At 43.8% G+C, this 25183-nt stretch overlaps 2 protein-coding genes and 1 long non-coding RNA gene across 3 annotated transcripts in view; 2 read left to right on the top strand and 1 right to left on the bottom strand.

Annotated features, from left to right (window-relative positions):
• Positions 1-3807, top strand: part of EIF3B (eukaryotic translation initiation factor 3 subunit B) — a 19718-nt gene extending 15911 nt beyond the window's left edge. Inside the window, exons 16-20 of the mRNA XM_085300470.1 lie at positions 181-306; positions 795-872; positions 1332-1440; positions 1964-2082; positions 3255-3807. Of these exons, the coding sequence (XP_085156596.1) occupies positions 181-306; positions 795-872; positions 1332-1440; positions 1964-2067 (417 nt within the window). The 3' untranslated portion in view covers positions 2068-2082; positions 3255-3807. The remainder of the gene's footprint in view (positions 1-180; positions 307-794; positions 873-1331; positions 1441-1963; positions 2083-3254) is intronic.
• Positions 3808-8652: 4845 nt separating this feature from the next.
• LOC146601573 (uncharacterized) lies at positions 8653-23091 on the top strand. The gene is made up of 4 exons (XM_085301046.1): positions 8653-8926; positions 15443-15598; positions 22048-22201; positions 22866-23091. Exons 2-4 carry the CDS (start codon positions 15500-15502, stop codon positions 23045-23047), a joined length of 435 nt encoding a protein of 144 aa, XP_085157172.1. The 5' UTR covers positions 8653-8926; positions 15443-15499; the 3' UTR covers positions 23048-23091.
• Positions 23092-23246: 155 nt separating this feature from the next.
• On the bottom strand, positions 23247-25183 carry LOC146601572 (uncharacterized). Its single transcript, XR_014895340.1, has 2 exons — positions 25121-25183; positions 23247-23655 (listed from the first exon to the last, which is right to left on the bottom strand). It is a non-coding gene; the product is annotated as an uncharacterized LOC146601572 (long non-coding RNA).

Raw genomic sequence — 25183 nt, 5'->3', positions numbered from 1 at the left:
TTTTTTTTTTTTTTTTTTTTGAGGAACTGGACTTCTGCAGAGAAGGCACTAACAAGAATACAGTTGTTTTTTTGACTAATAATACTGACTTTTATATAAAAGACCTTAAAAGACATGGAGTAAGGTCTATAGTATTAAGTTATAGCTTATCTTGACTAAGATCGCTCACTACTCTTTCAGGTGGACAATGCATATTGGTTATGGACCTTCCAAGGCCGTCTGCTTCAGAAGAACAATAAAGACAGGTTCTGTCAACTTCTTTGGAGACCTCGACCACCTACTCTTCTCAGTGAGGATCAGATAAAGGTAGTGTATTCCACTGACTCCTTCCATTGATGTTGATTTGGCATATAAGCATATGTGGCTTATTTCTTTCTCAGGAGTATGAGATTTGAACTGTTAACAAGTTATGGAATTGCCTTTCTCCCTGTATTTGTGGAAAAACTTGCATATTGTCATAGAGGACCTCACTTCTGGGGATGACTGTAGATATTAACTGAAGTTCAGAATAGAAGCGATGACCAGTTGTGCTTACTGTTAGGGTCCAATGAAAAGTTATAAAAAAAAGAACAGAATAGAACTTAGCTATCCAGACTCCACTAGTTGCATGTTTACAGAAGCATTTATGTTATCTGTAGTTACAAGCCAGGAATTGTAAAGAAAATTATAGTGAAGAAGATTTGCCTGGAAGAGAGGTGTTTGCAAAAATGCTGAGCCTATCTAAAAAAAATATCGGTTGTGGTTGCTGGTTTCCTCGTTTTTCCCTTGTTGAAATAAAATTCCTTGTTTTACAGCAAATTAAGAAAGACCTGAAGAAATACTCCAAGATTTTTGAACAGAAGGATCGTCTGAGCCAGTCCAAAGCTTCAAAGGCAAGACACTTTTGGAATCTAATAATGTAGATGGAAATTTTGTAACTTATACCGTGTTATTTTGTTGTAATATGTGAGTAAAWTTTTTTATCTTGAATAACAAAACATCTGTTCTTATTTGAATCCCATTTTTTAGTGCTAATTCTAACAGGAAATTCAGACTGAGATGCTACTGAATTCTCAGCTTAAACAGTAATGAATCTGGAGAGGCACTGGTGATACCTCATTAAGCAAAGCTGCTAAAATTTGTTGGGGTTTTAGTGACTTGCTGTACTAGCCACTTTTTAATTAAAACCTCACCAGAACAAATTTTTGATTACATAGGAGAAAGATCTCTTGTGTTGGGGGGAGAAATGTCAGTAGAAGGTACATTCAYGAGAAAAAAGTTTGACTTTTTAACAAATGTATCCCATGTGGATTTGATGGGRGTTTATTATCTACATTTTCCTGCCTCTGTAGGAGCTCGTGGAAAGGAGACGTACAATGATGGAAGAGTTCAGAAAGTACCGCAAGATGGCACAAGAGTTGTATATGGAACAGAGGAATGAGCGTTTAGAGCTTCGAGGAGGTAAGCCACACACAGCACTTACAAAGACTTCTTGCTAAATAACTGCTACTTATTAACAAATACCTGTTCTGTTCTGAGAATCTATTCACTTTTTTTCTTCCTCTTATTTCCTGCCAAAACTAGTTTCTTCTCTCGCAGTTTTTCACTRTGCTTTTTCTCTTGAGTCTCAGCAAGTTTGGATTTTGCACAGGMGATCACTGATAATGCTGGCTACCAAATTTTTTTTGTACCTATATTGTGTCATCTTTCCCCCCACCCTTCCCCAGGCTAAGCATCATCTTGACCTTAGGATAAGACTGTAAAGCGGTTTCGGTGTTGMACTTAACCAAAAAATCCTCAAAACCCTATAGTGAGAGAGGCCTTGTTTGACTTTTGGATGTAATGAATCTGACATGTCCTTGTTCTGATTCAAAGCACCAAATACCTCTAATTTTCCTGCAATTTTAAAGAAATATTTAAGCACCTCAACCTTCCCTGGCTGCCATGTTCAGGGCATTCAGTATTAATGTTTTCTCCCTTCCAGGGGTGGACACAGATGAACTGGACAGCAATGTTGATGACTGGGAGGAGGAGACCGTTGAGTTTTTTATCAATGAAGAAATTATTACCATTGCAGAACCAGAGTAATCTACTAAAACTGTGGTAAGATAGCTTACCTCTCAGTGAAGAAAATCTTCTATACACTTTCAGTAGTGTGCTTCAGTGTGCACCTGTTTAGTGCACGGTGAATGTGTTAATTTCTGACTTTTTATGCTCCTCTGTGGCTAGAGGAGACRGACAAAAGCTTTTCTAAAAACAGTCTCAGACTTATGATGATCTGACTCAGTCAGATTTATGAGCTGTACTGAGCAGAATGCTGTCTCTGTCCTGTCTTGCCAGAGCAATCAAACTGATGACAGAGCCAGAATCARCTTTTAGACTCAGTATTTTCCAAACTTTCAAAGCTCTGTCAGTAGCAGAAAAACTTTTATAATTAGTACTAGATAGAAATTTGCCTTTTAGATTTTGTATTGATTCAAGACTGGACAGCTTAAATACTTTGATAAAGACCATATAGGAAGTTGACTGTGGATTGATTTAACTTAGACTAGATTTTTAAATATCCACATAAGGTTTGCTATCACTTTCTAGAAACATTGGTTAGAATTCCGGTAGTAGCAGATTCTCATGTATTGACTATCACTGCTTGTTGCTGTTCTTTTTGTTGTTGTTGTGCAATCAATACTTTCCCCAATTCCTTATTTGTGTATTCATTTTGTATATTTATATGTTGAATGCAGAGGCTCGTTTCAGCAGCTGATGTAGGAAGTGTTCTCTTAGGAAGCTTGAAATTGCTGTATTCACGAGGGAAAGGATTGTTTGATAGTAAAGGCACTTACATAGGACTTAAAACCTGGACTACATTCCTGTTCTGTCACAGAGCCTACATCTTTACTTAGGGAAGAGGCAGGGGAGACTGGAAGCATACCTTCTGCAGCTGTGAGTCACCCTACACCTTTTAGGCTCCAGATATCTTACAGAGATGAAGTAAAATATGAACAGTGCACCTCTTGTATGTGTCCAAAACCTTAATAGCCTTAGAATATTTAATACATTTGTGTCTAGCTGTCCTGATTTACGGTGTCCCATATGTGGGAGATCTTATATGGAGGGAAGAGGGAAAAAGAGCAGCCTAGTGTTTGGATTTAAGYAAGCATCAGTTTAAGAACAAGTGTAATGCAGACTTGTAACTTTTCACCAGCTAGGATCTGTGGTAAGGTTGAACTGTTTGTATAAAGCAAAGTAACTGACTCATTTCTTTTCCTTTTCTGCAGCACCACCGTATCTTGTGCTGAAAAGAGGTTCGTTCGTTTTCAGAAAGCCTACGTCAACTTTGGAATTTTTAATCCATATTCTCACACTCTGGAAGGGTGGCTGCACCAGGTTTTCACCATTTTGACACATTGTAGTGCCTTTAAATCTTGCTGCCTGCTGCAGTGGGATATTGGGAAGGCGCTGCTTTTAATTTTTTTTTTTATGAATTGTTTTTCTTTTTAAATCCACTACTACCAGTATTTACTTCCTGACTCCTGTGCAGTGCTTACCAACTGGCAGTTTTTCACTATTGCCAGTGAGGTGAGTTTCATCAGTGCACCTCTGTCTTACACACACACAAATGTTTTTGTTTCAGGACTCTTTTTATGTCCCAAGTGCATGGACAAGTGTTCATTTTGTTTGGAAAAAAGTCAGCAGAACCATTTTTCGTATGATGTGTTTTAGTGTGCTGAAGCAGCACTACAGTGGGCTATATCCTCCTCCTTTCAGATTGGGAAAGGATCTCTCCCTCAATGAGCTGAATATGGAAATAAAAGCAGACCTATACTAAAACCAGGCTGGCTATGYGTTGTTTTTAGGGATTCTTTCCCTGGATCACTAGTGTCAAACATACCCTGAGTAATAATAGTGTGTTTGCTATATTGAATCCACAGTTGTTTTGGGTTGTTTTTTATCGTGATTCCTCATTCATTGTGTTGTGTGTGTGTGTGTGTTTGTTTGTTTTTTGTTTTTTTTTTTGTTTTTTTTAACAATCATGTTACAACTCATTACAGGTTGATATGTTAACCATAGCGGAGGGACAGGAAAATGAGTGCATTTCTTAAGCCCTCTTACAAACAGATACTAGCCTCAGGAATTATAAAACTACTTTCAGTCTTATTAATGAGCACTGATGGAAAAAATTCAGAGAAATGCTCTCTATATACATGCTTTAGACTCCTTGTTACATATGTATTTTCATGTCTAGAGCCCCCTGTGTTAAGAGGGGGAAAAAGTGTACTTAGACCTGGTGGAGCAACTTCTTCATATTTGTCTCTATGAGCAGAAATTCTCTTTTGGATCTAGACAGAGCAGGGCAATTGCCAGCCTGCTGCTTTCCCTTGACCTGAAGTGGAAGACGGAGAGCAACCTCTGGCAAAGGGTAGCCCCATGCAGCTGAAAGCAGCCAACGGACAGTAATGTTTCTGCCACTCACTTTGCTCTGTTCTTCAGTAAACTTCCTGTGATAAATGCACAAAGCCCTCAATTAACTTCCATGTTCTCTTTGCTGGGAAGGTGCTTCAAARGGACTATTTTGTAATGATGGCCTTGACTTAAAGTTTCAGTAGCTCGGTCTTAAACCAGCGTGTGTTTTTTCTAGAAGTCTGTATTAGTTTCTAGTYTCCTGCTTTAATCATCCATATCCCTGTATATATGGAGTATGAATGAATAAAAGTTTTGTCCATAATATGTACCAATCCCTTAAATGGATTGGGAGGGAGGGGGGAAAAAATCTTTGCTTTCTGCCCAAACAGTACAAAAGGACTTCTAGCATATCCAGGTATTCTTCAGTAATGCCTTAAACTTCGACAGTAAAATGATCTAATTACCCTTTGATTGTGAAGACCTGTCTTGTAGACCATTTACCAAGAACTTATTAATCGTGAGTTTAAAGGGTATTTTTTTCTACCTCTATGCAATGAAGGTTTAGTATGCTCTTGTTTTATTCCTGGCAATTTTCATAGTAAYGTAATGCTAATGTTAAATGAATTGAATCCATCTCTCCTAACACTCTTCTCTGAAGTGTGCTAAATGTATGTCTTAGTCATCAGTGAGAAAACCTTGCTGCTCCTATGGGAACTTTGGAAGCCAACAGGACTGCTCTTGACCAGCAGTTGAGCCCTCTTATCTCTAATACTGGTATATCTGACGCTGTTCACTTAAGTTGCTGTCTTTTCTGTAGCATTTTTTATCTCAAATGCTTCTTGCAAATTATGTGTTACAGGAATTGCTTTATGGGTATGTTTTTGGTAGATAAGTCTACTTGGCATATCTCAGAGGAACACTAGGAACTGTACTGGGGAGGAAGCATCCTGTCGCATGGAATCCATGTAGGCTTAATGCTTCACGTGCTCTGTGCCATGGCTTTCAGCCTGCAGTCTGTGGCCCTTGTAAGGGCTTCTGAAAGCAGATCAAGAGAAGCAGGTTTCCAAGTACTGTATGCAGGCAGAAGAGTAGCAAAAAGCTTCCTACAGCAGTTGTACCTCCACTGAATGCCTTCAAGGGTCTAGAATTTGGGGGGGGGGGGAAGACACAGTATTAAATAGGATAGCCTCATCGTATTTGTCAGTGTTGTCTTTTTAAATATTTTAAGTGATTRTTTTTGAATAGCATGACTAACTTGAACAATTAGTATAATCTTGGTTCCTGAAATTGGGCTAGTCTTCAGTCTCATAAGCTTTATTTTGATCTTGTGATGAATAAACTTTTTCATGATTTTTTTTAACCACCTATGCTCCTTTAATGCAAACTTCATAGAGCAAGTTTTGCTACACTAAGTTTTAACCTCTTAAGTTCTAGCACTTTTTTCCATTAAAACTTTACTGTAACTTTTATGATAAATTGACTCTYTTAGTATCAATAAATAATGGAAGACAAAAGGATGAATATGTGTTTTTTTAAATAAGGCATTAGAACTAATGGACTGATGATTTAAAAAAAATGAAAAAAAAAAAAGTGCTGAAGGATTGCCTCCCTGAAAGTAAGTTATGAAATACCACTTGCATGAAGTGGCAATACCACAGAAATTTGCACTTAGTTAGGGGAGGTGGCAAACTGCTTCCTGACTGTCTGAGTAGTTGCTGTTAGTTCTTGTACAAGCCTGGAGGGTTGAGATGCTTCCAGCATGCTGCTCAGCTGAGCCACGCATGGGCTCCTGTACCTGGTTTTACTGTTTGCTCCCAGAGCAGGGAGGGGAGGAGAAATCTGGAGTGCTAGAGGCAGAAAATGAAGGATGTGGCCTGCTCACTGAGGGCGTATGCAGTTAAATTGTTCATAGAAACACTAATTTTGGCCTCCTGGATACTTGCAGGTGGGTCAGTTTGCTTTTGCCCTCATCTAACACCCCAGAGCTGCTCTCAGCCCTCTGTGCTATCCTCTTCGTGATTTAAGGGAAGATGCAGCTAGACCCTCTTTTACTCCAAGTGTCCTGTGCAAGATGCAATGGTCACATGCTGCCTGCAGCCTGGTGCAGCAGGGAGCTACTGCAGCCCCTTATCTGCCCTGGAGCCCTGTCCTTCGGTGCTACCTTCCTCCCGCCGTCCTCTCCCACTGGGAGATGTTCCTTCCCTCGAGGGTGGTCTCTGCTGGTGCCGCCTCTCAACTGTTCTGTCTCCTGCCACTGCAGCCTCCTGAAAGTCTCCATCTCTGTGCACAGCCTTGGACAAGTCACCCAGCCCTATGCTAGGGAGAAGGTCAGGAGCCCTGCTAGCATCATCTCCCAGCTCAGCCACACTGGAGCAGCAGCTTGTGGTGAGTCCGCCTGTGTGGGGCGGAACAGGAGGGCTGGGGAGGGGGAAGCTGGGTTGTACCCAGCCCTGTTACCCTCCTTATGGGGAGGCAGCTGTCCTAGTGCTCCTGGGCTCCGTGGCCCAGCCCCGCATTTGCTCTGTTAGTGCAAAGCTGTGTGTGATGTAAAGCAAAAGCTGAGCAGAAGAACCCTGCAAAGGAAAATGCGTAATAGGGGAGATGAAGCTGGGTAYCCAGGCAGGTGGTGGCTGTTAGTCCTCCTAGAGCAGGGCTTTACTTTGTGCCTTTGTTCTGTGTTTAAGCACTGGATTACTATACACAGCAAAGGACAGTTGGGATTATAGTCCTCTCTGTCCTCACCAGCACCCCAGGACTTCAGCATTTCACTGGGCTCATCAGGTAAGAGGGGTGTTTTGAAAGTCCTCCAGGTTTTATTTTTCAACCCTGTGTCTTAAACTGAAGTATTATGTTCTTCTGACTTTCACTGTGCTGAGACAGAATGGTGGAAAGACGGAAACCTCTGCTCAAAGGGAAATCTCTCTTCTAAAATAAAGTCARTAATATCTAGAATACCTTGCATTCCTTTCTAACACGCGCACACATCCCTGCTGCTTGATATGACCTTTCTCCACAGGCTGCTTGCTTGAGTTTGCTTTTGTTTTTCCCCTCGGTGGCTAGGATTCCTGAAAATGGTGATTAACTGAACTATTCTGGAAGTTAAGGCYGTCCAGGTGAGGCTCATGCTATCTCCTGTTCTACCGGAGCAGGCACCTTGGTGTGCAAGGTAATGTAATTTCTACCAAAACTTCTAAGTGAAGGTAGAGTTTGGCCCATGGGAATTAAGTGCTCATAATGGTGTCATTCAAACGAACATGTTCAGGCAGATGATGAAGCTAAGATAATTGTTTCGTTTTTCTGAACTGAAGATATCTAAAGATACAAAGGGAACCCATCCTGTATCATGATAGCAAAGGGATGTTGCTTTGCTGGAGGTACACAAAAGAATCRGACATCCTGGAGCGTTCTAGAGCTGGAGCTGCTTGAGGAGACCCTCATTAAACTCAAGCTGGCTAGACCTGGTACTGAGGAAATGAATTTGATTCCTCTAGAAACTAGTTGCTTGTATCTATATAACAAGGCAGTTCCAGTAATCGGGCACCCTTCCGATAAGACATCTTTTGAGTACGTTAGTCGTTGTTTTATCAGGATTAACTGTCCTTTCAGGAGATGCTGCTGCACTTTATGAAGGGGAAAAGAGACGCAAAGGTGAAAATAGAATTTTTCAAGTCTGTTACTCACTAAGACTCTCAAGGACAGCGTCTAGATGTGATTTATACTCGCCGTACCTGTAAAATCAGAAACTGTGGTCTTCTGTGGAGCTAGGCYCCAGGGTCTCACGCCAGGCATGTAGCTTTGAGACTCTGGGTTTCGTTATGCCACACTGTTTCTCTATTATTTCTCCTATAAACWTGACAAAAGCCCATCTATTTYGGCCTGTACGTTATTAATACTGTCRAACGCTACTTGTGTGTTTCACAAAGCAACCTCTGCGTCGGATTGCCTGCGTCTCAAGGTGGAGTAACCTGTTTCTGTAYAAAATTAACCTGCTCGAACCGTATCATGAGGCACTTGCAGTTAATTGCTACCTTACAATAGCTCCAGTCGTGCAATGAATTCGACATAAACAGACTTCTGGGCCCCCCGGGGATCTGCACAGAGCACAGCCCGCTCGCTTTGRTCTTGTTCAACAGGCTCATAACGATTACTACCTGGGATTAAATGAAAYGGGTACTTGCCGAAATGCAATTCCCCTTCTTTGCCGCAGATAACTTTAATCAGTGTTTTGGGAACGCGGTGCGAGCACGCCGAGCTCTAGAGCTGGCGGGGCGGCGTGCCCGTCTCCAGGCGCTCCCGCTGACGGCAGCGGTGGCACGGCTGGTTTCATCCTCCCGATTCCTCTGTCGAGCAGTTCGAGTCTTGCTGCGTTAGAGACAAGTTGGGGGAAGAGGGAGGAAGAACTTGTCAAGATAAAAGCACACGTCATGGGAGAATTAAACTGTTTAAACTTTATAAACTCCCTTAAAGTCTCCAAATCTTAAGGTTTTTAAGATTGAGCATTGGAACCGATGTGGCGAGAAGCAGGACGTGACCCTGGGGCTCGCAGGTAAGTCCAAGTGGCCTGAGCCAAGCGGAGGTGGAAGTGGGAGCCGCCGTCGCTGCCCGCCGGGCGGGCGAGCAGAGGGGGCGCACGCGAAGGGCGAGCGCGTGTCCCGGCTCGGGCTCTCCAAACCAGCCCTTGCTTCCGCATCCCGCAAAACGCTCGGCCTTGCTGCAGTGCAGCAGGGGGGCAGCTCTCCTCGCAGAACGCGCTTCCTTTTGCACCCCTCGCCTCCCGTTCAGGGGAGCAGGGACTGCAGGAGGTCCCGGCCTACCTCTTCTATGTCACCGCCGTATTTACGTGCTTCCGTGTCTATGTTTGCCTTCTTTTCCAATGTAAATCCAATTCTTTTCCATCTTGCTCCCGAAACCCTCCTGGACGCGTGCTGACTTTGTGTTACATCTTTCGCCTCCCGTACGCAGTGCTCCAGGGACAGCGGCCCGCAGAAGCAGAGGGCGCAGGTCGCTGCTTTCCTCTTTACGACTATCTTATGAACGTAATGTTTGTCTATCGCCTCGCTGGTGAAACATCTATTTTTATTTTTATTTTTTTAGCAGCCATTAACCTCACAAGGACGTCAACTTTATTTTTATGCAGCTTATTCAGACTCGTATCATCTGCCCTGGAATCTATTTTCCTCTAATGGAAATCTGGGAAGGAAATGTACATTACATTAGTCTGAGTAACCTTTATCTGTGAGAATGACTTTCTCTTAGTAATGTAAATAATTGTAATTATGAAAGCAAATGTTAATTGACTAGGCAATTGMAGTCCTTAGATTTCTTGGAGCGTTTTTGGTTACATCGTGTTCTTTGCTATTTTTACTTGCAGCTTAACTTATTTAGAGCCACTTCTATCTGCTTATTGATCCTAAATCAAAATTGACTGTGTCATTGTCTTATGTTTTAACCCTTCTGCACAACAGCAAAAGACTTATGCTTTTACAATACCTGCAAGTTAGACAAGGCGTCAGCCCCAAATTGCTGCTACTGTCTAATAGAAAAAACAAACTTCAGAGCAGCTGAAATAAAAGTGTTCACTAGGATGCATGTATACACCGCAAGCAAAATTTGCACATTGCAAGGCATCAGAGGGGCCCCAAAGTGCTGCAGACCAAATTTCTAAATAAAACACGCTGACCTCATTCTCCACACTCTGCTGTTGGCTGGAATGTCACATTACCATGTGCACATGCTTTTGTGTGAGCCTGTCTTGTACATGCAAATGGTGCTTTAGAGTTTGTCCTCAGGATGTTTCAGTTGTTAAGGTCTGAGCTGGATCAGCAAGAGCAAAAGAAGGAGAAAATGGCATTCTGGCAAGTAAAAACTTGYTGTTCGGAACTAGAAATGCTCATTGGAAGCTTACAACTTTGCAGAAATCGCAAAAGAAAAAGAGAAAAATAAGTCTTGACAYTAGCAGAATAGCTATGGGCGCTTGTCCTAGATACTTGTCTCTCCTGAGCCAGGCACACCAATGCAGTCATTCTGTAGGTTAAGTGGTGGCTGATCTATGCTTTAATTGCTCTCCTAATGATTTATCTATCAGAGAGAGAGTGAAAGCTGCCCTGGTGTATAAGGTACATGGTTGTCTATCCCTTCTCTTGAGGCTTGAACGCTTCTGTATGTCCCAGCGGAGGAGAAAGATTACCCTTCTCTACTATAATTATGTGCTATGATAATTACGTATCAAAATAGATCCTAAGGTATCGAAAAGAAACAGAACCAGTTCTGCAATCTGCTGTAACTCTTCTCCCACCCTTATTTTTTTTTTCCTGGTAAAAGACAAATGGGATGAAATTACTGCCTTTGAGTGATACAGGTGTGTCTCAGTCCTTCTGCAGGCAATGCTTCGGAAGATGACTTTGAGCATTTTTGCTACCAGGAACTTGATTGTTTTCCTTCATAGTTCCTCTCTTTGTATCTTGGCTGAAAATAAGAGGTCCTGTCTCCCCCTACTTGCATGAGGTTTAGTTGGGTGTAACGTTGCTGTAACTGTTGCCGTTACCCAATGCAGCAACTCTTCCACTGCACTGCAGACCTCTAAGGTGTTTTGCAGCAACTATTAGCTTTCTGATAACAGAAGCTGAGAGGTCAGTTGTAAACCAAAGTTTACAGTTTGCCACATAAACCTGCAGTGCAACGTTCCTTCAGCCAAGAGATGCTAGTGATAGTGCTATACGAAATCCTGATAGGCTTACACAAACGCAGAAGCTCTTCTGACTTTGTTTTGTAATAGATGGTTGTGCTGTTAGACCCAAGTGAAGATTGAAAAGACATTTTGCGAGCTAACAGATCTTGGGGTGTTGGGGGGGGGGGAACATTTGTATTCAATATGTTTTTGACCACACAGCAACCCAGGTAACACGCTTCTCATTCACAAAACGCCTGAATATTAGAATTGTTTTCCCTGCTTTGATGAAAAGTTTGGCTGGTGAATAGAACTGCATTCCTCAGGATCCATGCGTCCACATAAAAGGTGCTGGAGGAAGGAGGACCGTAAGTGTTTTTCCCTTTGTTAGAGAAGGTGGGAGATCTGCAGTGCTCAGCCTACCCTCTCGCTTTCCCTCACTTGGATTACCAAGAGGCAACGCGCCTGAGCAGAGATCAAGGGCCAGCTCTCCTGAGCGCTCTGCTGGATGAGGTCGTTGTCGCGTTGGTTGGCTCTGTCGTTCATGCTCTTTCTTGCACTTGTTTTATGTGTTAATGAAGTTCGTTTTAGAGCCCTTATTGATTCATGTTTTGTAGACAGATTTGAGTGCAGTAGGAAGATTTCATCAGCGCCTCTATTTTGTGATCCCTGTAATGTGCTTGCTTTTCATAAGCAATTCTGGCATCTGTTCTCTGTTTCACATGAGATTTCAATGCAGCACCTCTGTATGGTATCTGAGACACACTTTTGGAGACTCAGTGGCACTACTCAATAGAAAGGATGAGGTCAGGAAGAGAATTTACTCCCTTCCTTAGCAGACACAAATCAAAACCAAAGCATTCCCTGTTCAGAGTCAAAGAAAATAATCATGTTTGAGGGCATTTATTTTAGCAGGGTCCAGTATCTTGCCCGCCTTTAGAAAATTCAATAAATATCTTTGCTTTTCTACTCACTTTGAATAGGAATTCAAATGGTTCACGAATAGTTTCAGAGCTCAGGAAATTTGTTAAATATAGTGAGAAAGCCACAGCGAATACAATCAGGTATAGATTATTTGGACAGCTGTTATGCCTGACTAAAAGTTTATGCTCTTTTGATTGAATTAGGAAGAAGTATATGTGTTCACAACCAAAAACCTGATAAAAGGAATCATTTTTGGCTACAATGCAACCACTTTTGCCTGTGGTCCAACAGGTAAGATAGTCATTCCGTTTGTACTGCTCCAGATAAATAAAATATATCTCTACAGACTATAAGTGAATTATAATGCCAATTAATTGCTTACCTGAAGGAAGACCAAAGCATTAAAATATCATTCCCAAGGGGAAGTGTGGATCTTCCTCAAATGCTAAAGCAACAGCAAACTGTCCTAACTTAGAAAACTCCCCTAATTAGGACGGAATTCAGAGGAGATTAATCTTCCCATTAAAAAGGAGTAGTAGATGAGGGCATCTGTATGCAAGCTAAAGACTGTTTGATCTCAAGGGAATAGATGCAGCTGCAGAAAGAGCCTGCTACAGACTACATTAAAACATTTCTATCCTAGCTCTAAAGATTAGGCAACTAAACTGTCTACGTACCTGTCCATCTGCAAGGCCTTTTCCTACCCCTTTCAGAGGGCACTGCCATGTCTTTCTGTGGCAGTGTCACTGAGGCAGGAAGAGGCAGGAGTAACTAGATGAAGTTAAGGGAAGAAGGATAGAAATTGGTAAGAAAATGGACTTTGTCCATATTGGAAATCTGGTTACATGGAAGTTGTTCTTTGCCGCTCTTCTTTGTATCTTTAACAGGAACAGGAAAAACCTATACCATGTTAGAGACAGACTGTGAACCAAGGATTTACATCCATACTCTTGATGAYCTCTTTATGATCCTCTTGATGATCTCCATGTCCTGCATGGAGGTGAAGTGGCAGGATGCTTTGGATCCAGACTCTGAGAGAGTTTAGCAAGCCTCTGGGAGAGGGTGACCTGGGAAGCAGGATGCCCAAGGCTGTCCATGATGCAGCGTTACCCTTAGGGCTCTTCCCAGATTATCAAGTGTACATCCATGGACCAGATCTGGGCTGCRAGAATTTTGTTCAGCTTGGCAGGGGCAGAGCTGAACAAAGGTACGGCCTGAGCTCTGCATCTTCGTGTGAGACAAGGCTGGATTCCCTGGCCTACTGTGCAGGGTTTGTCTATGAAAGTACACCCTAATTTCAGGGGAAACGGAGTCTGTGTCTTTGTCTGTTACTTTAGTAACAGTAATGTTATAGCTCTGACAAACTAAGAATATAGGCATGGCAAAGTTTCCTGACATTGTAAGGTAATAAGAKCTAATATCTAACATTGGTAATATTAGACCAACTAATATCACTGGAAAAAAGTAAACTAGCTTTTGGGTGCAGCCTTTCTTCAGGTCTGAAAAAACAGTGAATTTCACGGCTAAATAGAGGCTGAGGACGATTGCTTTGAGTTCTGCTARGCGTGTATTGGCTATGTCTTCAGCRAGGAAAGGCAGCTGGTACCTGTGGGATGGCAGGGATGCTGGTGGAATGGAGAATAATTAAGACAATAATTGCTTTGACATTCAAGTCCTGATGCTGGTGATACTGCATGTGCTCCCTAAGTGCRGGCCCACCGTTCTGAAACCTGCGCTTTGTCTGTTCCTCTCCACTGCTCACCAAAACAGACCCAGAACTGAGGCAAGAGAATGAAGGAAGGAGCCTAGTTTCTCAGTTTTTGAGACAGCAAACTCACAGGCTTGTTGAAGGTACTGTACAYTGCAAGTCATTGCTGGTATACTACCCAAATCAGACAGTGCTTGAGAGCTGACCTTTGTCATTTGTATTTATCTGTGCGTTGTCTTTATCCAGCTAGTAACGTTACTCCATGGGGCTTGCGTGGGCTTTGCAATGAAATCAGTACTTGACTTGGACAGTACAATCTCCATAACAACTATATTGTCTTGCGGCCCGTGACACTAAGGACAGACCTCCTACAGGGTAAAGGAAATCCTGCAGTTTTATGTCATGTGTTTTTAATCTCATGGGCAATTAGCGACTTCTGTAAGCTTATAGAAACTTAAAACTTAGCATGTTTCATGTCTTCTGCCAGATTTGGCTGAAACTGGCCAATAAACGTGGATGCTATTGGGGCAGGAGGAAGAGCGACTGGCAGTGACTGTGTGCTGTTACGAGCCTCCTCTCTCATAGGAAACAAGGCAGACCACAGAYGTGCGCTTTGTTATTTTATGGATCCTTTACAACTTCATACATTAACCTTACCTTAAGCCTTGGTGCTGAACCTACCACTGTCTCTGCCTGACAGATGTTTTTTTCAAAGGATAAGGGCAGGATGGATAAGGAAATAGGGATGGAGGAAAAGTGCTGACTTCCGTTGTGGGTAGAATTGAGAAGCTGCCAATGTTTTTGTGGAAATGGAGATTTTCTTGCAAAAAATTCTTCTTTAATAAAAAGTTAACTACTTATTGATTTTGATGTTGATAGATGGAGGTCCTAATGAATATCCTTCTACCAGAGTTCCTTCTCTGCTGATCAGAAATCTCCACTAGAATCTCAGCAAATTTCTTGCCAAGCACCCAGCTTCAGTGTTTAATGTGGAGCAGTAAGCCACTGTCACTTCCATACTAAAACATGGCAATGTTGCATTTTTCTAGGACTTGTTAGTGGAGAAATAGATTAAAAGAGGGCAAAGGGAGAACTGGAAGATCTAGCAGATGAAGGAAGCATAAACTTAAAGTGGGGGCAGTGCTGCATGGCGTAGAGTCAGTGTGAGTGATGCAAGAGTGATAGAGGAGAAGAAAAGCAGGTGAAAGGAACAGMCAAAAGGTGGAGGCAAATGGGTAGCACATGAGAAAAGGAACATGAAGGACAAACTGGAAGGGCAGAATAATGAAAAGGCAGAGGATGATGTGCCAGGTACAGAGCAAGATGCAGAACATGAGGAATGATGGATGGAGAACAGCAGGAAGGACAGTGAATGGGGGATGACAGTGGCAAGACTGGGCTTGGAAGAGGACCTGAGTACCTGCAGGGAGAAGGAATAAAAAATGGAGTCCTGGGAGTGAAGAAGGGTGAACAATGGTCTACAACAGGGTTCTTGATTTTTATCACTTGTGGATCCCTTGGTATTTTCCCTGTAGGATCAAGGATTCCGGATTTTCTCTGTTAGYCTTTGTGGCTCCTCCAAAATCTGTTCAGGGCCTGAAAACCACTAATCTGCAAACAATCTCTGCAAGCACGAGGGCAAATTTCCCTTTGCTGCACTATACAGTGTTCAGGGCCTTGCCAACTAGGAGAGGAGTTTGGTTTGCCCCCACTGTACTGATCRTGGACTGTGGGACAAATAATCAAATCTTCTGTCTTGTCAGGTAAAATGTAACCTGCAGAACATCTCCCACCACATTGAACAGTACACCAGCACCATCATGGACCTCTGCAGAGAAGCAGGATGCCTAAAGACAAAAGGATTGAAAACCAGGAGGAGGAGAAAAGTGCAGTCCACTCTCACAACAGGGAAATGCAAGGTAAAGCTAGGGGCAAGACCTGCCCTGGGGAAATCCAGAGGAATGGGAGTGGGAGAGGAGCTGCGCAGCTGAAGCCGTTCTGTGCGAGCTCATCTCTGATGTACCGTGGGACTCTGCACAATGCAGTCAAACTTCTCAACGTCTTCCTGATGCTAAAATACGATAAATTTTATGTGCCTGCACTAGAAAGAGCTTTGACAYCAAGCAGTGACATTGGCTGCGGGAAGTTCTGGCTCCTGTGGAAAGGTGACTGAGTTTGGAGCCTGCGTCATTACAGGTTCTGGTGCCATGTCAGAACACAGAGCTCCACTGTATGGATCACYGCACTTCATTTAAATAAAACCAACCAAACAAAAAGACTTTTAAAACATTGTTTATTCTGCTTTGAGGATTTTTCCTTTGGTCAGTGAATCTTGCAAAGAATGAAATAAAAATAGTCAAGTTCTCTGATAGACAAGACCTGAGACGTATAACATGCCTCTGCCACCAAAACCCAAGGTAATTTTCAGACAATTTATAGAGGACAAGGGCAGAAAATTGATACTCTTTTGGAAGGAGGGCAGGTGGAAAGGAGGGTAAAAAATGTCCCTGCAGTGCAGCCTCCTCTTAATATTCACCCAAGCATCACTGATGAAATCTATTTATTATAATCTATTAAACAATCATAAAAATATAACAGATCTCTTAAGTATATGATTAACTTCAAGAATCTGCAGAATGAAGAGGATTCCTGTGAAGGAATGCCTTGTATCATGTGAACTGGGTGGCTGGCTCCTAGAGAAGCTTCACGGGGACTTGGCAGAAGTTGATCTAGCCTAACATCAGATCAGAAATGTCTTCTCCTGCAGCAGAGATGTACCAAGACTCTGAGGCACACAGTCAGCAAGAAATGAGCAAGCTGCGGGCACAGCTGACTTGGGCTTTCAGAGAGCAAAGGGAGCTGTGCCACAGCCTGATGGAGCTGGAAAACACCAACACTGARCTGCAGGTTGATACCTGAAGGCACCTGCTAACAATCACAGAGTGAGTAGCTCCAAACTCACCATAAGAAATGTTAATGTTCTATGGTTCCCATTAAAAAATGGTAACGATTTCATTAGGAGAGCATCTCTTAATCATTTTAGTGGTAAGCCTGAGTGCGGGCTTGAGAGGTTTACCAACAAGGAGAGAGCAAATGTGGAGCCTGGTGGCAGGCAGAGACACTTCTCAACTTACTGAAGCTGTGGCCCCCRCAGCACAAGAGAGAGCCCGTATCTTACATCAAGCAAGAAAACCACTTTCTCCATATATGCATTCTTGTGCTGGGGGGACAACAAGGATTTAGTAGCTGTTTTATGTTAGGACTCTTCAAGAAGAAAARGCTCACCTAAAACTATGTAACTCTTTATCTGATCTTGTTTAGAATTGATAAATTTCTACCAGACTAGAAAAGCCATCCAAGAGCAACCAAAGGCAGCAGTCCCTAAAGTCAGAAGTGCCTCAGATAGTCCGAGTCACTTAGATCCGGGTTTACATGTCGGGAGTCTACCATTTTTCCCATACTTAGCTTTCAGAGGTATCTAGCCCATAGGAAATAAGGTATGCAAGGATTAAAGGTGGTTTAAGTCCAACAGATCAGCCTTAGACTAAGGCACTACCTTTGCAAGAGCCAATTCCCTTGTATTTGTGAAGTGTTTTCCATGCAGCACTGTATTTGGGCATAATTCCATGTTGGAGACTGCAGCATCATCCCTTTCTTCTAGACAAACTATGACTAAGTATCAGTTCCCTCTTGTTACTGGTAGCCGTACACCTAATGCCAATTTTATATTCCCTTAGGAGCTGGGTCACTTGTAGCTAAAACATCATTCACTGTGTTGGAGGTATTCCACAAATACAATTTGTGATGAGGAAGGGAAAAGTGTTATTCTCTTGTCAATGTAAAGACCACACAGAAGGCCTGTTTTAAGTCTCCCCAAATGTGAGGAGGCTGATTGCAGTCTTCTATATGGCCTGCTCAGCTGCAGAGCAGTCTGGAAAAACTATAAGTTCTGCTGCTGTCATACAGGAAGAAAGTTGGACAGATGCAATGAAAGGCTATGCCTGCGCTGCTATTGTTCGAGTTAGGTCACTCTGCCCCAGAATTTCTTTTCTTTTCTCGCTGGCAACTGGGAACAAAAGAAGACGTAGCACGTGTGCAGGTCTGATGAGCTGGCAAAAGAAAGGTGAAAACACACAGGAGGAAGACAGAAGTGGAGGGCACAGATTCACCTGAACCTCACAAAGTCATGCTGGCAAGAGAAGAGATCAACCTGTTACTGGCAGAACAATGTAAAATAGCTGCCCTGAAGGTGAGGAGGTGAAGATGCCCTGGAGATCTGATCTATGTTGAATGCGAGCCCGGGGCAGGATGCCAGCAGCGTTAATCATGCGATAATCTTGTGGCTTAGGGCTGGCACCACGAAAGCAGCGTGGCACCTATGTTGCAGCTGGGCTCCTACATGTCTTGGGCTGGTGGAGGAAACAGAACGGGAACACTTAAGTTTACACCCTGCCTCTCTCTCTGATTTGTTAGGATTGGGGCAAATCACAAGCTCTCTATTTGGGTTTTCCCACCCGTAAAATGAGATGGTTCTTCCCCTGTCTCTCCTTTGGAGATGTTCTGAGGGGTTATCWTTCAATGGTGGTTCAGTATTTTGGTAATTACTTTTTTTGGTAGCTAACATTTAACAAGTATGAGCTTCTCTATGCAAGGATGATATTTGTGTGTATATTCAGCTTGGCTGAAACATGATGGCTGCTACCAGAGTAAGCAAAATACTTCTTGTGGGATATGTTAGTTTAATCTCAGCTGAAGGATGCAGCAGAGGTTTGCTCAGATGCCTTCATTACGCCATGAGGCTGAGCTGCCTTGTGAAATTCTCAACTCTCTCTTTAGAGCTGGAGCAGCATTTAGCAAATGCTAAGAAAAAAGCTTCTCAGATGGAGACAATTTTACCTAGACAAATCACCAGTGAGGATCTGTGGGAGGTACTGAGACTCCTCTGTGGAGCCCAGGAGCTTGAGGTTGGCAACACAGAGCTGCAGGCAAATACACTGTACAAGGAGGATCTATTGTGCCAGAAAGAATTTGTGATCCAGGGACTGCAGCAGCATATGTTGCTCTGTGAAGAAATTATTCAGCAGTGGCAGATAGTGCAAAAAGGTAGAACAGCAGCTTTGCTCCTGCTCTGTCATTATCTGRGCTTTGCTTTCTGGTGCCAAGCTGGGGAACCATCCAGGCAGAAAACCTTGTYTCACCTGTGACAAATGCACAGTTTGTTTAGAAGTGATCCTTAACTCCCTATCTCCACTCCAGCCCAGGACATCTCTGTCCCAGAGATGCTGGCAAAGTTGCACTGCCTGCCCTCCTCTGAACTGGAGGAGGGGACGCTGAGCTGCCTGCTCCTGCTACATTCAGTGATGTCCAGCATGTTCAGGGTGGGGCAGAGCAGACCCTCGCATTAGAGAATACACAAGGCCATAGAGTCATGCAGACCCAAAGCCAGTTTGGGTCTTCGTGCCCATCAAGCACTGCACAGGGCTTTCCTTTAYGAACATACTGACTTCATGGAGCTCTGCTTTTCAGACCTTCCTTTCAATTCAGAGAAGTCTTTAAGGCTTTTAGAGACAGAGAAGGACCCATGCACGGCTKTGCATAAGCCAGCATGTTCATCCTCTCAGTTGTTGCTTTGGATTTGAAAGAGGTGAATGTGGCCTGATGGCAAACAGCAATCCAAAGGTTATGTGGCCAAATGCGCAACTCCCCCAAGTGATTACTGAAGCCGGCCATCCTATTTGGAGGCCTCCATTTGCCCACAGCTTTGGGCACTGATGTGCTTGGGTCTTGCCAGTAGGAAGGGAAAAGATGCTTTTGAAAACTTGCATATGTTCTGAGACTGTAAGGGGCTGCCAGGAAAATGCCACAGTCCTGAGCAAGAAATCCAAGCAGCAGTGTTTCTTGTTTATTATGACTATCTTGAATGAATGGGACAAAGAGTTGGGTTTCACTTTGAATAATAAACTTACTGCTAGTCATGTTGTTATATGAGAGATTAAACTACTTTGGGGGCTCCTTCATAGGGGAGCAGAGCTGGTAGCAGGCAGCTGGAACTACTGAAAAGAGCCTGTGGCATCAAGAGCGTCTTTGTGGCCACAGACTGGGAACTTGGGCTTAGGGGAGGAATGCTGTTCAGCATTCCACGATTCTTTCCTCTTCCTGCAGCCCCAAGACAGCTCTTATCTGGATCTAAAAAAAAGATGAGGTCAGAAGGGGTCTACCTAGGAACATGAAGGTTCTTCCCTGGAGAGGGAAGTTTGGTGTTCCCTCCGTTATCCTGGAGTCAGACAGGTAATGTGAATCTTGCTCGTTATTAAGACCTATTCCCTATGGCATGGTAACCTGTCAATTAATTGCAGAGGTACTGGACTGGGGCACTCTGGTTAATGGCGACTGCATTGCAAGACCAACTTGACAGGCAACCTAAAGCACCAGAGACCTCTGCTGAATACTTGTGGGATGAGAGGAAGAGGTAGAACCCAAAGCAATACAGAATTATCTCCCATACAAACATTCTTGCCCTCCCTTAACTATAACAATAAATCTTGACCTTCCTTGCTTTTCAGAGMCTAGGTCAGAGGCAGTTGGGAAGAAACTCACTCCTTTTGTCAGGGAATCACTCTCCCTCCTGAGTCCTGGAGTCCCTTCTTGTTGCATCCTGTATTACTGGGTTTACCTSGCTTCTGGCTTTTCCCACATTAAAAGCTCTCATCTAGGTGTATGGTTTCTGAAATTGCAGTAAGACCATCATGCTTTCATCTCTCTGTTCATAAACGGCCTGTGCTTCCATCCATATTAATGTCTTTGTATATTCTTTCCATARTGACAATTACAGGTCACCTAAAACTATGTGTTGTAGGAAAGAGGAGAGTCTGGATACTCATCTCATCCCAACTTTCTCTTGTTCATGCAAAAACAGAGTTCAGCAGGTCAGTGTGGTGGCAACTGAATTCAATGCACATTGGTCATGGATAACACTTTCCTCTCGAGATGGCAGAACATGCATAGCAGATATTGTACGTAGGGAAGGTAGACCTTGGTAGGCAATAAAATCTATTCTAGGAGCAYTGTCCTTGTGTTTAAGGCATGGGATTCACTTAGGAGGCTAGGGCTGAGCTGTCACCTCCAGCCTGGATTTTTCCCTCAGTTTCCAGTGTGCACAAGGGAGACCATAGCACCTTCCTAGTTTGCAGGGAGACAAAACCTGACAGGCTGATACTGCAGTGATGAGAGTTGTAAACAAACAGATGCACCTTGCAACACATGCTCTAGTGTGAGGGGACCTGTCCAAGATTACCAGCTACTTTTACATTACAAACTGATCCACTGGGCTTTGATCTGTTGAAGATTTAGAGAGTGATTTCACTTAGCAACTCAGAACAGGAAGGAGAAGCAGGGGCTCATCAGTCTTGCTTGCAGGTTAACTAATATTGTAGCCATGGCTCTATACAGATGGATAGACAAAAGGTTTTGCCTTGGTTTAGATGCAGTTATAACAGTATTTCAGGTGAAACATAGTTTTCCAAATGTTTGTGAATATTTTGAAGAGAAAAAAAACACAAAGCTTTAAATAACAAGCAAATACTGAGTTTTTAGGTTGCCATTGCTTTGATTTTTAACTGAAGCTAGTGGGTGTTGCTGTAGGAAAGATGAATCTTGGGCTGTTCTCCCACTTATCTAGATTTATATACGGAAAAAATTAGCTGTGGATGTTACTCTTGTTCCAATGAACCTGGAGACCTTGAAGGACATTGCTGCTAACACCAAAAGCGTTTCCCTCGTTGCAGCCAACTGGCATTCCAAAGCCCAACACAGAGACCTGGGAATCGAACYCTCCTAACCCCCTCCTCTGAGGAAGATGTGCTCAAACTGAAGTATCTGGAGGCCAATGCCACCCCACAGTCTCACGTGAAAGACCACGTAAGTATCAGGAGTTTGGTGTTGGAGACCCTGGCTGGAGGCCAGCTGTGGTCCCCAACCAGGAGAGTGCTGAAGAAGCTGAGAGACTGGGAGATCTCTGGAAAGCTAGTGGGGAAAAAAGATCTCTCTCTCTCTCAATACAAACTTCTACAGGGTAGATCCTTTGTATTTCTCTCTGATGGGAATGGGCTGAGCAGAATGCAACACCAAATAGAGGTAGGGTGGATTTCAAAACAGGGTAAGAGAAACATGGTACCAGTTGCAGGAGGAAATAAGTTAAATATTCTTGGTCTTCCATACTGTCACTGACTTCCTGCCTGAATAGGCTGACCCAAACACAGGTGCAAAGGGAATCTTCTTGGTATGATGTGGCAATAATCAGAGGTGAGAGTCTTTGCCTCTGATAATGTCGTTCTTGATTATGTTAACTCAACTTGACAATGTCTTGCAGATCCTAAAAGCTAAGCRCTGGACTCCTTCAAGCCCCAGTATGGATGATGCTTGCGAGAACCATCTATCCCCAGCTAGACTCTTCCAGGAGTCAAAGGCTGCTGGTAGCTCACTCTCTGCCACAACGGTCAAGTTACCTGTCAACCACTATTCAGGTAGGAATAGAAGAAGAGCTGCTGGTGAGACCCTGTATGCAAAAAATGGATTGTCCTGTGATAAATTACCACAGTAAAGGCTGGTCAAAATTATTAGTAAACCAATCCCAAACTATTTTTGTGATATGGTCTAGACAGCTTTTGATGTGTAAGAATGCATATTCTTTGTAGAACACTACCTCAAACACGTCCCTGTAATCTAGGGATAGGAATTAGTGCTCAGGTGGGTTCACATGTAACACAAGCTGAGTGATCTTGGTCTAATCCCTCAGACAGTTTGACATACAAACTCAGCCTCAGTAAGGAACTATGACATGACAGGCTGCACTGACCATCTATCAGCTTCAGTTGTTTTGTCTCTATGCAGACAGAATGCCAGGATGAGTTTAGAGGAAGTGGGTRCCCAAATCCTATTAAACTGAAGCTAGAATCTTTCCCCATTCTGGCAARGGGTGCTTACTGGTGCTAAATATTTTTTCTTACAAGTTTGTTTTTTAAAAAATCAATATTGTTAACTTGATTTAAAACCCTACATTTCATTTTCCGTAGCTTTTAGTGATTCATGCATTGCAAGTTTTTCTTTTTTTCTTTTTTTTCTTTAGAAACTGTGTTCTGCTCTCTCAGTTTATAATGAAGTTCCCCCTCTTCTCTCCCTTTGATAAAGGGAGGAATCCATTACAGGTGCTGCTAATAGACAATACTCCTGCAAGCACTGTTCAGCAGAGCAATGCTGATCATGCCAAAAGACAGGTCCTACAGAAGCAAGACAAAGGTGAGCACACGAGTTATGTGGCTGGCTCAAGAGGCACTACTAAATTCTTCAGCACTTTCTCTGTTGCAATCTGAACCCAAGAGCTATAAATGCAACACAAACAGCCCACTTGGGAAAGCGATCACATGGGTATGCCTCTTACAGTCAAGTGGTAAGCCTTTCTTCGCAATGGATGACATTGGCAACGCTCCAAAATGAGTTATCCTCCATCTCCCTCTTAGCCAAAAATAACTTCTTAGGAAGAGAACATAACATTTTCAGAGGTGCTGATAATCCTAGACCAATGGACATCCAAAGCACAAGGTTTAATCTGACTCAGCTATGTGATAATGTACTGCTTCCCCTGAATGGAATTGATTGATCATATATTGCTTCCACAGTAGAACTGAATAATGATCACAACATCCCAAATGCCCTGGGATTTTTTTTTAAGGCAGACCCAGTGCCTTTGCAAAATTCAGGTTTCTGCAATGCCAGGCCATCTTTCTCTTTCCCATTCTGACCAGCAAGGAGACCCAAATGGAGGTGTTTGCTTTTCACTAGAGTAGTCACATAAGGCACTTCTGTCATTGTGAGAATCCTGCCTGGGTACTTCATCTTCCTTCATGTATAGGGCCTGCAGATGGTGCCAGCAGCTGGCAGAAGCAGCAGTCAGTCACAGCCTTGAGGAACCAGCTGAAAACTAAGTAAAAACCAACAGGAGGAGCAGGGTTCTGAGTCCTGAAGGATGGCAGCTCTCAGATTTTTGGAATTTGGGAAGTGGGTGCAAGGGAGTGATTTTTTTTAGCTTCTGTGTTGTGATACTGAAAACAGAGGGGAAAGTTAGCAGAGGGGAGTAGCTTCTTATACCTTGTRGGTGTCTCCTTCCATATGCCTTCCACAAGTATTTCCTCTGTACTGTGCTCTAGCTGTTAGTTTCAGTTTAAGWCACAGAGGGTGTTAACAGAGGCCAAGAGAGGAGGAATTTCTGCTCGTTTTCGTGGCAGTGTTGTCCTCCCAGAAGATGTCAGCATACAGTCCAAACCACCTTCCTCCCATGGCAAATGCGTGGATGACATCTACGCATCCAAAAGGCTCACTGATTATTAAAGCCAAATGTAAGTGCCCTAGATACACCTTTCCCCTCTTTCCCACTGTTTAAGTGTGTTGCTGTGAAGCTGGGAGGTGTAATGCAGGTCTGGGATGCCGTCTGGGTGAGCAGATGTTTGACTGTGAGCACAGCCCGAGATTGCTCTAAATTCTTTTCCATGGRAAGAGCACTTCAGATGGGACTGCAGCGGGGAGAAGGGACACGGTAATGGGTAAAGACCCTGTTCTGAAATAGCCTACAGGTGAAAGGAGGGCATGCGTTTTCCTTTCTTGTAGGGGAAAAAAAAGTCTCCAGGCAGCAGTCTTGTTCTTTTAGGGATTTTTTTAAGGTATTATTTCTTCTGCTTTTTAAATACAGCGCAAATAAAGTGGGTCCTGATCATACCATACCCAGGCATTCTGCAGAAGTATCTAAGATAAAAATCTTGGGTCCAGTACCGCATTTTCAAAGGGATCAAGACCCTTTTTTCAGCTGCGATAATCTCTGCCTGCTCTTCCTGACTTGCYCTGTGACACTGCGCACGTTCCTGCCCCTCTGCATTTCTTGCTTCGCTACCTGATAAGGAGACGAGAGAGAGTTTGTTCCAGGGATGAGAAAGCTTAACTCGAGTAATTTAATCGAGTTTTATAACAGGCCTTGCAAGCGTGCAGCACCCGTGAGCACGGGCTGCTCTGGCGCGCGCCAGCGCTGCCGCTCCTCCTCGCGCAGGAAGGGGTGCAGCTGCAGAGGGTTCAGGAAACCTGTTCTCTGGGTTGAACTYTTCCACGTAAACACAGAGATAAAAAAGGTCTCGGAGACGGAATAAGCGCAGACCGTGCCGAGGCCYTTCGCAAGCGGGGCAGCACCGCAGCCGAGGGGAAGGCGAGCCTCCCCACGCGTGCCTCCGCGCCGCGGCCCGGGCCGGGCCCGCACGCAGGGGCCGAGCCGAGGGCGCGACGCCCGGCGGGGGCCGGGGCGCGGCCGCCGCCTCCTTCCGCGCTGCTCGCGGCCTCCTCCCCGCGGAGGGGCGACGGGCGGCACCGAGCCGCTCCTGCGCTTCCCGAGCAGCGGTCTGTACCTGTGCGCTTCGCTGCCGGGAAGGACCGCGGGGCGCGCCGGGCCGGGCCGGGCCGGGCCGGGC

Source organism: Rhea americana, unplaced genomic scaffold (assembly GCF_003343005.1).
Source record: "Rhea americana isolate MKP2758 unplaced genomic scaffold, rheAme1 scaffold_10, whole genome shotgun sequence".
NCBI lineage: Eukaryota > Metazoa > Chordata > Aves > Rheiformes > Rheidae > Rhea > Rhea americana.
The sequence above is the reverse complement of the archived record's forward strand: the minus strand, read 5'-3'. Positions and strand labels throughout refer to the sequence as shown.